Source organism: Panthera pardus, unplaced genomic scaffold (genome assembly GCF_024362965.1).
Source record: "Panthera pardus isolate Hobbes unplaced genomic scaffold, ASM2436296v1 HiC_scaffold_11, whole genome shotgun sequence".
Lineage (NCBI taxonomy): Eukaryota > Metazoa > Chordata > Mammalia > Carnivora > Felidae > Panthera > Panthera pardus.
Window position 1 is genome coordinate 12,563,609 of NW_026526666.1, and position 16,075 is coordinate 12,579,683.

At 43.6% G+C, this 16,075-nt stretch overlaps 1 protein-coding gene across 1 annotated transcript; it reads right to left on the reverse strand.

Annotated features, from left to right (window-relative positions):
• Nucleotides 1–14,819: 14,819 nt before the first annotated feature.
• On the reverse strand, nucleotides 14,820–15,773 carry LOC109271854 (olfactory receptor 11A1-like). Its single transcript, XM_019457529.1, has one exon. It carries the CDS (start codon nucleotides 15,771–15,773, stop codon nucleotides 14,820–14,822), a length of 954 nt encoding a protein of 317 aa, XP_019313074.1.
• Between the last annotated feature and the right edge of the window lie 302 nt (nucleotides 15,774–16,075).

The window sequence follows — 16,075 nt, forward strand, 5'->3', positions numbered from 1 at the left end:
ACTCTGTCTCTCTCTGTTTCTCAAAAATAAATAAATATTAAAAAAATAAAATTTATTGTCATGTTAGCTAATATACAGTGTAGTCTTGGCTTCAGGAGTAGATTCCTGTGATTTATCACTTAACAAGTGCCCTCTTCAATGCCCATCACCCATTTTCACAACCCTCCCCCCCAAGCCCTCACCCCCATCAACCCCTCAGTTTGTTCTCTGTGTTTAAGAGTCCCTTATAGTTTGCCTCCTTCTCTGTTTGTATCTTATTTTTCCTTCCCTTCCCCTATGGTCATCTGTTAAGTTTCTCAAATTCCACATATGAGTGACATCATTTGGTATCTGTCTTTCTCTGACTGACTTATTTCACATAGCATAATACCCTTCAGTTCCATCCACATTGTTGCAAATGGCAAGATTTCATTCTTTTTCATCACCAAGTAGTATTCCATGTTATATGTAAACCACATTTTCTTTATCCGTTCATCAGTCAATGAACATTTGGGCTCTTTCCATACTTCGGCTATCATTGATAGTGTTGCTATAAACATTGGAGTGCGTGTGTCCCTTGAATCAGCACTCCTGTCTCCTTCAGATAAATTCCTAGTAGTGCTATTGCTGGATTGTAGGGTAATTCTATTTTTAACTTTTTGAGGAACCTCCACACTGTTTTCCAGAGTGGCTGAACCAGTTTGCATTCCCACCAATAGGGCAAGAGGGTTCCCCTTCCCACATCCTCGCCAACATCTCTTGTTTCCTGAGTTGATAATTTTAGCCATTCTGACAAGTATGAGATGGTATCTTAATGTGGTTTTTGATTTGTATTTCCCTGATGATGAGCGATGTTGAGCATCTTTTCATATGTCTGTTTGCCATCTGGATGTCTTCTTTGGAAAAGTGTCTATTCATATCTGTTGCCCATTTCTTCACTGGATTATTTGTTTTTCAGGTGTTGAGTTTGGTAAGTTCTTTATAAATTTTTGATAATGACCCTTTACCTGATTTGTCATTTGCAATTATTTTCTCCCATTCCATCAGTTGGCATTTTAGTTTTATTGATTGTTTCCTTTGCTCTTCAAAGAGGTTGTTGCCTGTTTTCTCCTCTAGTATTTTGATGGTTTCCTGCTTCACATGTAGGTGTTTCATCCATTTTGAATTTATTTTTGTGTATGGTGTAAGAAAGTGGTCCAGTTTCATTCTCCTGCATGTTGCTGTCCAGTTCTCCCAGAACCATTTGCTAAAGAGACTTATATTGTTTTCCATTGGAATCTCTTTCCTGCCTTGTCAAAGATTAGTTGGCCATCTATTAGTGCATCCATTTCTGGGTTCCCTATCCTATTCTATTGGTCTATGTGTCTGTTTTTGTGCCAAATACCATACTGTGTTGATGATTACAGCTTTATAATACAGCTTAAAGTCTGGGATTGTTATGCCTCCAGCTTTGGTTTTCTTTTTCAACATTACTTTGGCTATTTGGGGTCTTTTGTGGTTCCATAAAATATTTAGGATTGTTTGTTCTAGCTCTGTGAAGGATGTTCATGCTATTTTGATTGGGATTGCATTGAATGTGTAGATTGCTTTGGGTATTTTCAACTTTTTAACAATATTTGTTCTTCCAATTTATGAGCATTGCATTTTTTTTCAGTTTCTTTGTGTCTTCTTCAGTTTCTTTCATAGGCTTTCTATAGTTTTCAGTATACAGATCTTTTACCTCTTTGGTTAGGTTTATTCCTAGGTATTTTATGGTTTTGGGGTACAATTGTAAATGAGATCAATTCCTTGATATCTCTTTCTGCTGCTTCATTATTGGTGTATAGAAATGCAACTGATTTCTGTACATTGATTTTATATTTTGTTACTTTGCTAATTCATGTATCAGCTATAGCAGTTTTTGGGTGGAGTCTTTTGGGTTTTCCATGTAGAAGATCACGTCATCTGTAAAGAGTGAAAGTTGGTCTTCTTCTTTGTCAATTTGGATGCCTTTTGTTTCATTTTGTTGTCTGATAGCTGTAGCTAGGACTTCCAACACTATGTTAAAAAAAAAAAACAGTGGTGAGATTGAACATCCCTGCCATGTTCCTGATCTCGGGGGAAAGCCCTCTGCATTAAGGATGATATTGCCTGTGGGTCTTTCTTATATGGCCTTTATGATGTTAAGGTATGTTCCTTCTATCCTAACTTTCTTGAGGGTTTTTATTAAGAAAGGGTGCTGTATTTTGTCAAATCCTTTTTCTGCATTTGTTGACAGCATCGTATGGTTCTTATCCTTTCTTCTATTAATCTGATGTATCACGTTGATTGAACTGTGAATATTGAACCAGCCCTGCAGCCCAGGAATGAATCCCAGTTGATCATGTGAATAATTCTTTTAATACACTGTGAATTCAATTTGCTGGTATCTTGTTGAGAATTTTTGCAACCATAGTCATCAGGGATATTGGCCTCTAATTCTCCTTTTTAGTGGGGTCTTTATCTGGTTTTAGAGTCAAGGTAATGCTGTCCTCCTTGAATGAGTCTAGAAGCTTTCTTTCCATTTCTAGTTTTTGGAACAGCTTGAGAAGAATATGTATTAACTCTTCTTTAAATGTATGGTAGAATTTCCCTGAGCCATCTGACCCAAGACTCTTACTTGCTGGGAGATTTTTGATAACCAATTCCATTTCTTCGCTGGTTATGGGTCTGTTCAAATTTTCTATTTCTTCCCGTTTGAGTTTTGGTAGTGTGTGAGTATCTAGGAATTGTCCATTTCTTCCAGATTGTCCAGTTTGTTGGTATGTAATTTTTCATTATTTTCTCTGATAATTGTTTGTATTACTGTGGCATTGGTTGTGATCTCTCCTCTTTCATTCATGATTTTATCTATTTGGGTCCTCTCTCTTTTCTTTTGAGAAGTCTGGTTAGGGGTTTACCAATTTTGGTTATTCTTTTAAAAAACCAGCTCTTAAATTCATTGATCTGTTCTACTGATATTTTTTTCTCTTTCTTTCTTTCTTTCTTGGATTCTATATTGTTTGTTTCTGCTCTAATCTTTATTATTTCTCTTCTTCTGCTGGCTTTGGGATTTCTTTGCTTCTGCCTTTCTGGTTCCTTTAGGTGTGAGGTTAGGTTGTGTATTTGGGACCTTTCTTGCTTCTTGACATGGGCTGATGCAATGTATTTTCCTCTTAAGACTGCCTTTGTTGCATCCTAAAGAGTTCGAATTGTCGTATTTTCCTTTTAATTGGCTTCCATATATTTTTTTAATTTCTTCTTTAATTTCCTGGTTGACCCATTCATTCTTTAGTAGGATGTTCTTTAACCTTCATGTATTTGAGGGTTTTCCAAATTTTTTCTTGTGATTCATTTTGAGTTTCATAGCATTGTGATATGAAAAAATGCATGGTATGATCTCAATCTTTTTATATTTGTTGAGAGCTGTTTTCTCACCCAGTATGTGATGTATTTTGGAGAATGTTCTATGTGTATTCGAGAAGAATGTGTATTCTGCTGCTTTTGGATGAAAAGTTCTGAATATATCTGTTAAGTCCATCTGGTCCAATGTGTCATTCAGAGTCATTGTTTCCTTATTGACTTTCTGCCTAGATGATCTGTCTCTTGCTGTAAGTGGAGGATTAAAGTCCCCTACAATCACTGTATTATTATGTATACATTTATATATGTTTGTGATTAATTTATTTATATATTTGGGTGCTCTCACACTGGCAGCATAAACATTTACAATTGTTAGGTCTTCTTGATGAATAAATCCCTTAATTATGATATAATGCCTTTCTTCATCTCTTGTTACAGTCTTTGTTTTAAAATCTAGTTCGTCTGCTATAAGTATGGCTACTCCAGCTTTCTTTTGCCATCCAGTTGCATGATAGATGGTTCTCCATACCCTCACTTTCAATCTGCAGGTGTCCTCAGGTATAAAATGTGTCTCTTGTAGGAAGCATATAGATGGATTTTGGTTTTTTATCCATTCTGATATACCCAGTGTCTTTTGATTGGGGCATTTAGCCCATTTACATTCAGAGTGATTATTGAAAGACACGGATTTAGTGTCATTGTGTTATCTCTAGGTTTCGTGCTTGTGGTGATGTCTCTGGTCCTTTGTAGTCTTTGCTGCTTTCCACTCATGGAGTCCCCCTTAAGATCTCCTGCAGAGCTGGTTTAGTGGTCATGAACTCCTTTTTGTTTGTCTGGGAAAACCTTTCTCTCTCCTTCTATTCTGAATGGAGAATAGCCATTCTATTCTGAATGGAGAATATACAGCCTTGCTGGATAAAGGATTCTTGGCTGCATATTTTTCCTATTCAGAACATTGAATACTTCCTACCACTCGCTTCTGCCCTGCCAAGTTTCAGTGGACAGGTTTGCAACTACCCTTATGTGTCTACCCTTGTAGTGTTAGGGAAAAATCTGATATATCATGGCCGACAGGACTGATGAGAGAATTTCAGTCCCTGTCTGAAGACTTCCCTTCCAGGTTCTTGTTCACACCCTGCTTGCCTCAGGCACCAGATTACTACCAATGAGGGATGTGGAAGTAACAGACTATAAATTATCCCCTCTGTTGCCGCTCTGGACTCAGACCTCTGAGCCCACTGGTGTAAAATAAACCTCCTGGCTTCCAAGATCTCCGAGTGCCGCTTGGTTCTTCTGCCGGGTGATCCAGACCAGTTTCCGTAACATTTAGTTCCCTGACCGGGAAACCCAACCACACTGGCCCATTGTTGCCACCAGTTTGGGAAAACGGCAAGGCGGTGACAGAATGAGGAATCGCAGTGGAGAAGGCGCTCCCTGCCTGAATTTTGGCAGTCTCCTGCTGGGTCACCTTGGGCCGGCCCTGCTCCACCATTCCTACCAGACTCAAGACTGGGAAATGGAGGATCTGGATCCAACGTCGGAGATTGGTAAGACCTGGGACCCAATTCTGTCCTGTCCTGTCCACCCATAGTGGTGGAAGGGGAACCTGATCACTCCCTGCAGACCTCAGTGGTCTCATCTGTAGACCTGTATTCTGTGGGAGGGAATGTCATAACCTCTGGTGTGTATGTGAGTGTGAATGTGCGACTCGGTCTGGCTTGCTTGCTGAGTTTGATTCTATGGCTCCACGAGCGGGTACCCTTAAGGTCCCCAGAAGCATATGGAGTCTGAGTGGGCCCGTCTACAATTCTGTGGTGAATGGCATACAGTCTATGGTGGCCTCGGAATAGTTTCCTATCCTAAGTCACAAAGCTGAGACTGCTACGGCTAAGTGTCACCTAAGTTCCTTTTGGACATGGACAAACGGGGATCTGACTGGTCTCCTCATTAGAGGGGGCACCCCATCCCTCTGTCTGTCTTTGCGACTCTGCCTCATGGGAACATTATGGGGTCAGGACAGAGCAAAGAAGGGATTTTGGGGAGACTATGGAATTAAGATAACCCCCGGCACGCTAAGGACCCTATGTGAGTTAGAATGGCTCACTTTTGGTGTAGGAAGGCCCTCTGAGGGAACCTTGGTTGTCCCAATGGTTTGCTACATCTGGCATGTTGTCACCAGAGACCCAGGTTACCCTGATCAGCTCCTGTATAAGTCCTGACCTCCACAAATTCTCACCGGTGAACTGGAGAAAGAACCAATCTTTGCCCCCCCCCCCCCCTTATGAACTTCTGGTTCCTGATACTCTGCCACCTTTGGTCTCCCCACCACGTCTGGAATTGGCAGATTCTCTCTCCCCTGGAACCAGTGGCCAGATTGCGCCCTCCACCAGGCACAGCCACTCTCCAGATGCCGGTCCACAGCACCGGTACCAAGAGGCTCTCTTCCGTGGGGATTTGAGCAGAAGCGAAGAAGCCCATGAATATGTCCAGCCCAAGGGGAATCCCCCAGGGATTATTATGAGAGACTATGCAAGGCTTACACCCTGTTTGACCCTGAGGCACAAGAGAGCCATGACAAAACGATGGGGAAGATCCAGCTTCAAAAAGGGAGGAGGCCCACAACCTCCTCAGCAAGGGATCATTGTGCCTGCTGCAAGGAGAAAGGATATTAAAGCAAGAATAGTTTCAGGTTGAGGGGGACCTGGCTCACTTCTTGGCCTCCATGAGCCCACAGTCAAAATAAAAGTAGGGGGCCAAACTATGACCTTTATGTGGATTCGGGGGCCACACAGTACGGCATGACCTACCTGAGTGCCCTATCCTTCTCCTTGGCTGGGATATACTCTCAAAGCTAGGGGCCCAAATAACCTTTGATCCAAGGGGATGTACCAGCCTCAGATTCGATCCAATTGGTAAGGGGAATTGGTAAGCATCTGATTGAGGGCTGAAAGGTTCAGACCCTGGTAGGCTGCCAGGGGAGTGGTCGCCTTTATGGCTTGTATTACCCTATCCTGGGTATCCTTTATAACTTTTTGAAGGGCCCTGTCTTGCACCCCTCCCCCATCCGAGATCCCCCATTGAGGAAGGTAAGTGTAACAAGCTCACATCCCTCTCTGGAGGCCCTTGTTATGACATAGGTTCCTGACATTCTAGGTTATCTCTACAGTCTAATACTTAGTCCTTGGGGCACCGGATGACTGACAGAGAATGGGTGTTTTTCCCTTGTAGCAATCTTTGTGGAGGGAGGTGAAGGCACTGAACACCCTTGACCCCCTTATTGTCATATAACAATCCTGGGGGCAAAGTGGGTAAGTGGCAGTTGTGAGAGTGAGAGAGGTTATCATAATATACAGGCAATACTTAATAATCATCCCATCCAGAGGAGGTATGTGAGACCCAGCATGCATCTTTTGTCCCATGTCCAGCTTCTCTATCAACCCAATAGTAAGAAGTAAGATCAGGGCTATGACACCAGTAAGGGATAAGGACTGGCAGAATTGCATCCATACCCCGGGGCTAGTTGATTCCTCAAGCTTCTGCCATGCGCAGGACAACCAGCTTCCAAGGCATGGCTGGAACAAGGCTGGAGATCTCAGGGGCCAGTTTCCCTTTTGAGGGTCAGTTTAAGTGGGTTGACTAGATCTGGATCACTTCGCCCGTTTGTGGGTTCTCCTGAGTTGGCCTTCTTAACTCTGGAGTGATGGACCCATGGGGTTATACCTGAAACTTTAAGGGCTTGTTAGAGTTGTTAGAATAACAGTATGAGGCCCAGTCCACCATGGTCTAAGAGGTTCCCTCTTCCAATCTTTGACCCACACAGAATCTCCTGGCTGAAAGGGGTGAATGGGGGTCCCTAAGGAAATTGGGGCCCTCTCTGTGGTGTATCTTTGTAACTTGTTTAGGACTGCCCCCAAGGTCTGGAGCTGTTCTCTTATTCCCTTGTCTCCAATCTGGTGTAGGTCTCCTAGGAGTTTTCCTAAACATGGGGGGGGGGGGTGTCTCCCATATAATAACTCAAAAGGGGAGAATCCTAGTGTTCCAGGCATGCATCGGGCACGCAGGAGGGCCAGCAGTAGTAAATCTGGCCATGGGAGATTAGTCTTTTGGTGGAACTTAGCCAGGGTTTCCTTGAGGGTGCGATTCATCCGTTCTACTTTCCCTGAGCTCTGGGGTCAGTAAGCAGTGTGCAGTTTCCAAGTAATGTCGAGGGACTTTGTTAGGGTTTGTATAATGTCTGCCACAAATGCAGGTCTGTTATCACCGTGTATGGTTAAGGGTGGACCAAACCGAGGCACAATCTCCCGTAGAAGAGCTTTGGCCACCTCGCGACTTCGTTCCGTTCTTGTCGGGAATGCTTCGACCCATCCCAAATATGTGCAGATTATTACAAGAAGGTACCTGAATCCTTTATTTGGTTGTATGTCGGTAAAGTCTGCCTCTAAGTCTTCAAAAGGGGTGGCCTCCGTCCTTTGTGTGCCGGGCAGGGGCCGTGGGGCAGACCGAGCATTGTTTTTGGCACACGTTATACACGGCTCACTGACAGCTCGGCATAATGCCGGCAGCTGGCAGATATAGTAGTTCTTTTTGAGGAGGGCTCCAGTGCAGTTTTCCCTAGGTGAGTGAGTTAGTGATATTCCTTCACTAGGAGTCGCTAGGAGACAAAGATGTGTCCATTTGGCATGACCCACCATCCCTCTTTGCTTAGTGTGTCCCTTTCTGTTGAGGTCCATCTTCTTTCTTCATTTGTGTACAGAAGTGGAGAGGCTTCCCTCTGGGGCACAAGAGTCATAGCATAGGTAGGAGCTTCGCCTGGGTCACCACAGGTGACTGCTATGGCTGTTTTGTCGCCCAGGCGATTTCCTTGAGTTACGGGGTCGTCTCCTTTCTGATGTCCCTTACAGTGTAGAATAGCTACCTTGTCTGGCAGCCATATGGCCTCAAGAAGCTTTAGTATTTCTTCCTTATTTTTGATAGTTTTCCCTGCAGCAGTGAGGAGGTCTCTTTCCTTATAGATAGCCCCATGTACGTGCACAATAGCGAAGGCATACCGGGAATCAGTGTAGATGTTAACTCATTTACCTTTGCTCGGGATGAGGGCTCGGGTTAAGGCGTATAGCTCACTTCATTGTGCTGACCATCCTTCCGGCAAGGCCTTGGCTTCCAGAACTTCGGTGGTTGTGGTTACCATGTATCTTGCTCTTCGGCTGCCCTCTTGTAAATAGCTGCTCCCATCGCTGAACAGGGTGATCTCTGGGCTTGTTATAGCCTGGTCTTGGAGGCTGGTGTGGACTTCATCCACTACTTTGGAACAGCCGTGGTCGGGTTCTCCCTCCTCCGTGGGAGGGAAGGTGGCTGGATTTACTGTTCTTACTGTTTTGAGAGTGACCCTTGGGTTTTCATAGAGAAGGCCTTGGTATTGTGTCAGCCAAGAATTGGAGAGGAAACGATGTCCTTGGCTGCCCATGAGGGACATGATCATGTGTGGGACCTTAAGTGTTAGTCCCAGTGTGTTTGTCTGCCTCCTTGATGAGCAGGACTGTGGCTGTCAGTGCTCTGAGGCAGGGTGGCCATCCTGCAGCCACAGGATCAAGTTTTTTTGACAGGTAGGCTACTGGCCATTGCCAAGGCCCCATGCTCTGAGTGAGCACTCCAAGGGTTATTTTGTCCTTTTCATGTACGAAGAGGTTAAAGGGCCTTTCTATGTCAGGCAAACCTAGGGCTGGGGCTTGTCCCAGAGCCGACTTTATTTCTGTGAAAGCAGCCCTTGCCTCCTCAGTCCATGCGAGGGGCTCCCGGGCTGGCCCTCCCAACAGGTCATAGAGGGGCCTTGCTGTGGCTGAGAATCCTGGAATCCAAATGCGACAGAACCCGGTGGTCCCTGAAAATTCACACAAGCCCCGTTTTGTTTGGGGCTGTGGCAGTGTGGTGATAACTTTCTTCCTTTCCAGTCCTAGTTCTCTTTTTCCTTTTGTGAGGAGGAAGCCTAAGTATCAGACCTGCTGCTGACAAATCTGTGCCTTTTTCCAAGAGGCCCGGTACTCCGAGGAGGACAGGAGCTGCAGGAGGGCCTTGGTACCTTTCGTACAGTCTTCTTGGGTGTCGCTGGCAAGGAGGAGGTCGTCTACATATTGGAGGAGGACACACCCTGTGGTTTTCGTCAGAAAGTCGGGGAGGTCTGCAGGTAGGGCTTCCCCTCAAAAGAGTGGGCGAGTTCTTGAAACCTTGGGGAAGTTGTGTCCAGGTCAGCTGCATCTGGCGCCCTGTAATGGGCTCAGTCCATTCAAAGGCAAACAGTGGTTGACTTTGAGGAGCCAGGTGGAGGCAGAAGAAAGCATCCTTTAGGTCGAGGCACATAAACCATCTGGCTGACCCAAGAATTTGGCTGAGGAGAGTCTATGGGTTTGGAACCACTGGGTGTAAAGAAACAGTCATTTTGTTAATGGCCCTCAAATTCTGTACTGATCGGTATCATCCTCCTGGCTTCTTGACTGGCAAGAGCGGGGCATTCCAAGCCGATTGGCACTCAGTTAGAATACCTGCTTCTCTAAATTTGGTCAGGTGCTCTTGTGTACCCATTCTAACCTCGAGTGGAAGGGGGTACTGCCTTTGTCTCTGAAGTTGGGCTCCAGGGATCAGGTCAACAATGATGGGGGCCCAACTCAAGCTAGTCCAGGTGGGTTATCTTGGGGCTGAATTCTGAGGGGCTACAGGGTAGGGCCTGGGCACAGAATAGTCTCCATTCTTCTTCCCTTGACAGGGTAATTGCCAAGACCAGGGTTTCCTTCTGCCATGGGTTTAATTGGAGGCTAGTGTGTCCAGTGGGTTCAAAAGTTATTTGGGCCCCAAGTTTGGAGAGCAGATCCTGCCCCAGGAGAGGAATGAGGCAGTCAGATAAGTAGAGGAACTCATGCTGGACCTCGTGACCCCCAAGTTCACATTGTCAAGCTTGACAGAAGGGCTGCTGCATTGCCTGTGTCCCAGTAGCCCCAAGTATGGTTGCCATCTTTTGGTTGTAGTGACCGGGGAAGTTACAATGGAAATAAAATTAAAAATGCGGTGCCTGGGTGGCTGAGTCAGTTAAGTGTCCAACTCATGATTCTCCCTCTCTCTCCCTCTCTCTCTCCCTTTCTTCTCTCTGTCTCTCTCTCCCACTCCCCCCTCTACCCCTGTCCGGCTCATGCTGTCTCTTACTCTTTAAAATGAAAACCAGTCTCCCATATTCAAAATGTATTACATGCCATACTTTTGTCAGCTGCTTTGGCTATTAAGGTTCCTAGGCATTCCAGTCTCAGTTCCCTGGAGGCCAAAGTAGTCTATCCCACTGGTATTTCCACCAAAATTACTACCTTCATGGAAACCAATAGCCAAACCTCTGTCGTGGCCCAAAGGGATATTCTCTCGAATGATAAATTTCAGAAACATTGACAAGAGATACCCAACAGTTGGCCCCAGGGAGGGGGAAACAATATGGAAAATCTAGTAATTGTTAGCTTGATTGAAAGAGAACTCTGGTTTGGACCAAACAACAATCTGGCCCAACTAGAAATTCTAAAACTCCCACTATTTACCACTGGATGTACATTAAACCATTGGTCTCCTGAACATGATAGCATTCATGAACCAGTATTGGTGAGAAACAGTTGATAAGGCTGTTAATAAGGCTGTAAAAAGTGCCCACCTGTCCAAAGTAAATTTCAGGGAAACCTGTTCACACAAATGGATTTCATACAACTCCCTCCCTTCGTGGATATTTTTTAGTCCTGGTTTGTATGTTTTCCCACTGGACCAAAGCTTTCTGTTATAGACACGCCAATGCTTCTTCTGGTAGAAAAGATGATCCTTATTTGAAGCACCTCTCTCAAACCTCATAGTGATCAGGGAACCCATTTTACTCATCAGGTGCTTTGACAATTCTGTTGTTGCTTGGTCGGTTTTACATTTTCCTCGTGCATATCATCCTCAATCCTCAGAGTTAGTCACACGTGCACTAAGTCAAGCACTAAGACTTAATTGGCAAAATTTATAGAGACCCTCCAAATACCTTGGCTGGAAGCTTTGCCATTGGACATTTTAAGTCTCAGATCCATCCCCTTGGGAACTCATAGACTCCTCCTTTGAGAGAGTCACAGAATGTCCAATGTACCTGGCCCCTGCCTTCTTTGACCCACAGTTGATAAAAGGAGATAGAGATACTTCAACCGTGTGAGAGCCTAATTGCTTCTATTAAAAATAGCCATGCTTGGTGGAGTAATCTTTCCATAGTGCACTCCTAGGAGACAATGACCTTAAGCACCTTGCAACCTATAGATTTCATCTGTTGGAAAAGACACCTCCAGAAAGACTCTTGAACCTCACTGGAGAGGTCCTTATCAGAAACTGCTAGCCAACCCATGTGTGACCAAACTCCAGGGAATAGATTCTTGGATTCATATCTAAGAAAGCACCAAAGTCTGACTGGAACTGCACGCTATCTGGTGATCTGAAAGTAAAGACTTCCAGTAATAGAAGAAGACATATAATGAGAGCTTTGCCAAGGTGTCCTGACCAGGCTTGTATATCTTTTTCTCACTGTTGTTTCTTCTCTCTCTTTTATGGGAAGACAATACTCGGTCTACATTTCCCAAGCCCTTGCAAAAGGGGGAAACCTCTTCTTTTGATTATGGCCTTTTGGAAACAGCTTCATGATCTTGGTGCACATTAATTTTTCACTTGATTTTTCTGAAGGATTAGAAAGTTCAGAATTCACAAAAGCTTTCTTTCCTTTAAACTATTAATTGACTTAAGATTGTTTTCCAAATTCATGGTCTCTCAATTTTCACTCTTACTATTGTTGATAATACATTTGGTTCTAAACAGTTCTTTTGAGATAACAACATTCTTTTAAAATGTCTTTGAAGTTTTTCAAAAAGTTCATCAGCTACTGCTTTTAAATTTTTTTTAAATGTTTATTTTTGAGAGAGAGAGAGCATGAGTGGGGGTGAGTCAGAGAGAGAGGGAGACATAGAATCCAAAGCAGGCACCAGGATCTGAGCTGTCAGCACAGATCCCAACGCGGGGTTCAAACCCACAAACTGTGAGATCAGGACCTGAGCTGAAGTCTGACGTTTAACCGACTGAGCCACCCAGGCACCCCTCATCAGCTACTGCTTTAAGTTTGTACCTACACTGTATCTTCCCAAATGTACTTGGTTAACTTTTTCAGTGATTTCTCAAAATATTTAGTATTCTACTTTTGTGACGGGTTTAAGTGGAGACTTCCAGGAAGCATGTATGACAATTATGGGTGTTTCCTTCATAGGTAGAACCTTTCTCCCATACGTCAGAACAAATGCCAATAAGTATTTCAGATGGCTCCTTTCAGACCTAGAGTCCTGGTTTAGAAGCATCACACAATTTGGGTTTGTTATGTTACTTCCTCTATTTTTATAATTATTTTAAGTTTTATATTCTGTTGCCTAGCAAACTTTTTAAAAAATGATACACCCAATAAGGTGATGCTAGCTCATTGCTCTGAGATGATATCCAACACACATGACCTTGACATAATACGGGCTTTAAGTTGGAGTACTTGAGGGTTTTTCCCTCCTAACCTTCCTTATTACTCAAATGTGGCTGTAAACGGTTTCCAAATGCTATGCACTTTCCCTCCAATGTAGGCTGTGACAGCCAGGAAAGGTCCTTCCTGGTACTGAGGGGCAAAACCACTAAATATGGAAAACCTGACTCCTGATCAGCAATGCTTTCAAAGAAAGATCTTAACCAAAACGGGGAAACATGAAAATTAATAAAAGGAAATCTCATTTAGAATGGAGTTGAGAAACCAGCAGAGGGAGCTCTCAATGCCCTCTCACTCGTCAATTACACACCCAAGCAGGAGAGAGGAATCCTGCACATGGATACTACTTTACTACCCCAGCAGGAAAGGAAGAGACCCTTTATTCACAGTCCAGCCAATGAAAAGCCACTATACTTTGAACTCCCAGTTTACTGCAATGGACATTTTGTTTGTAACAGCCTTCCCAACTTTCCCTTCCACTGTAAAGGAGCGTTCCTCTTCTTTGTTCTGCAGACTTGCCTATGGTTCTGTCATAGCTTGCTTGATCTGGATTGCAATTCTCTACGATTCCCCAATAAATCCACTTTTGCTGGTATGATAACTGGCAGTTTTATTTTTAGGGCTAATACCCTACCCTTTCAGTCTCCCCCCATTATCAACATTTCCCACCAGAGTGGTACATTTGTTACAATCAGTGAGCCTACACTGACACATCATTATCCCCCAAAGTCCATAATTTCATTCGAGTGCACTCTTGACATTGTACATTCTGTTGGTTCTGCCAAATGTATAATGGCGTGTATCCACTTTGTAGTATCATACAGAATAGTTTCACTGCCCTAAAATCTTATGCTCTCTATTTATCTCTCCTGCAGCCCTAACCTCTGGCAACTACTGATCTTTTTACTATCTCCACCGTTTTGCCTTTTTTCAGAATGCCCTACAGCTGGGATCATATAGTATGTAGCCTTTTCAGATTGGCTTCTTTCACTTAATTATACCTACTTACAGTTTCCTCCAAGTCTTTCAGATATTGATAGCCCATTATTTTTTAGCATTGAATAATATTTCATTGTCTGCATGCACCATGGTTTATTTTTCCATTTTCCATTGAAGGACATCTTGGTTACTTCAAAATTTGGGCAATTATGAATAAAGCTTCTATAAACATCCATGTAAAGTGTTTTGTGTAGACACAAGTTTTAAGCTCGTTTCGGTAAATACCAAGGAGTGTGATTACTGGATTGTATGGCAAAAGTGTAGTTAGTTTTGTAAGAAACTTCCAAACTGTCTTTTAAAGTGGCTGTACCATGTTGTGCTCTCACCAGCAGTGAATCAGAGTTCCGGTTGCTCCACATATTCACCAGCATTTGATGTTGTCAGTGTCCCAGATTTTGGCCGTCTAATAAGTACATAGTAATCATCTTATTATTTTTAATTTTGAATCACAAGTGTAATTTTATATTTATATATGTAGCTTTATGTTAGTTATTTGATTAATGTTTGTCATCCCCTTATAGCCTGTGGGTTCAGTGGAAGCAGGGACTGCCTCTGCTTTTGTTCATTTTATCACCTATATGTAGTACAGTGCCTCGAGCATAGTAGACCTCAATGAATATTTGAATAAATGAACAACCAGCCTTAGCAGCTCATTTTGAGGCTGAGCTTTTACACAAAAGATGCAGGTCTACTGAAGATAATGGAGCAGAACCTGACCTATGTACATCATTCATGGGACACCAGTTCACCTGAGGCTGTCAGAACTCAGCAGATATATAATGTCAGATACCATAGCCATGCTCAGAGGTATCTGATCATCTGGCTTTAATAACTCCTGGGGTAGTTATTGCCTTTTATGTAGAATCTAAATTACTCAATCCAATTAATCATCCCTTGGACAAATATAGAACTTTTCCTTTTTGCATCATCCAAGGAGGAAACTTGGCTTCTTACTCAAGCACATCTTCAAGGCTTCGCGGATGTCTCTGTTTCTCAGGCTGTAGATGATGGGGTTGAACATGGGTGTCAGGATGGTGTAGAGCAGAGAGAATCCTTTGCGCAAGAGCTGTGAAGAATTGGCTGAAGGCACGAGGTACGTGGCAATCAGTGTCCCATAAAACACCTTGACCACAGTGAGGTGGGAGGAGCAGGTGGAGAAAGCCTTTCTCCGCCCTGTGCCAGATGGAATTCTTAGGATGGCAACAAGAATGCAGGAGTAGGAGGCTGTGATGAGGAGAAATGGAACCAGAGTCACTGCAGAAGAGGTGGCATAAGCAATGGTCTCGGTCAGTGAAGTGTCCATGCAGGAAAGATGGACCAGAGGCGTGAAGTCGCAGAAGAAGTGATCGATTTCATTGGGTCCACAGAAGGTTAGTCTAGACAGTAGGACCATAGTAATTGCTGTGAGGAGGAAGCAGCAGAGCCAAGAACTGGAAGCCAGCTTAATGCAAAGGGGGCCAGTCATGAGGATGGGATAGTGGAGAGGTTGGCAGATGGCCAGATACCGGTCATAGGACATCACAGCAAGCAAGAGACACTCTGTTGCAGCCAGGGATCCAAAGAAGTAGAACTGTGCCAGACACCCAGCCACAGAGATAGTCTTCTGCTCAGCTATGATGATCAGCAACATCTTGGGGACGATGTTGGAGGTATACCAGATCTCTAGAAAGGACAAGTTCACCAGGAAGAAGTACATGGGGGTGTGGAGGTGATGGCTGAAAAAAACTAGCAGAACAATGAGGATGTTTCCAGAAACGATTAAGATGTAGAAAACTAAAAATGTCATAAAGAGGAAAATATTTAGCTGTCGGATGGAGGAAAATCCTCGAAGCACAAATTCTGCTATGGTTGTTTGGTTTTCCCAGGGTGGGATCACCATGCCTTTGCTTCCCTAGAGCACCCAGCGATAAGACATGCAAAGCACAGAAAGTTCTAGCTTACACATAGACCATGGGCTGACAGTGGATGATTTTCATTCCCCACTCAGGTTTTTGGAAGATTTTTTATTTGGGTGGAGGAGTATCTTCTTTTTTCCCCCAAAACCTGAAATGGGAAAGAAAAGAATTTGCAATAAGCACTTGTGACTGCTTCAATCCCCCCTCTTCTCCTACTTATCTAGATCTTTTTTTATTAATTTTTTTTAACTTTTATTCATTTTTGAGAAAGAGTGTGAGTGGGGGA

What these genes read in the sequence shown, in the direction of transcription:
- LOC109271854 (XM_019457529.1), bottom strand. Translation starts at nt 15,773, where the DNA reads ATGGTGATCCCACCCTGGGAAAACCAAACAACCATAGCAGAATTTGTG.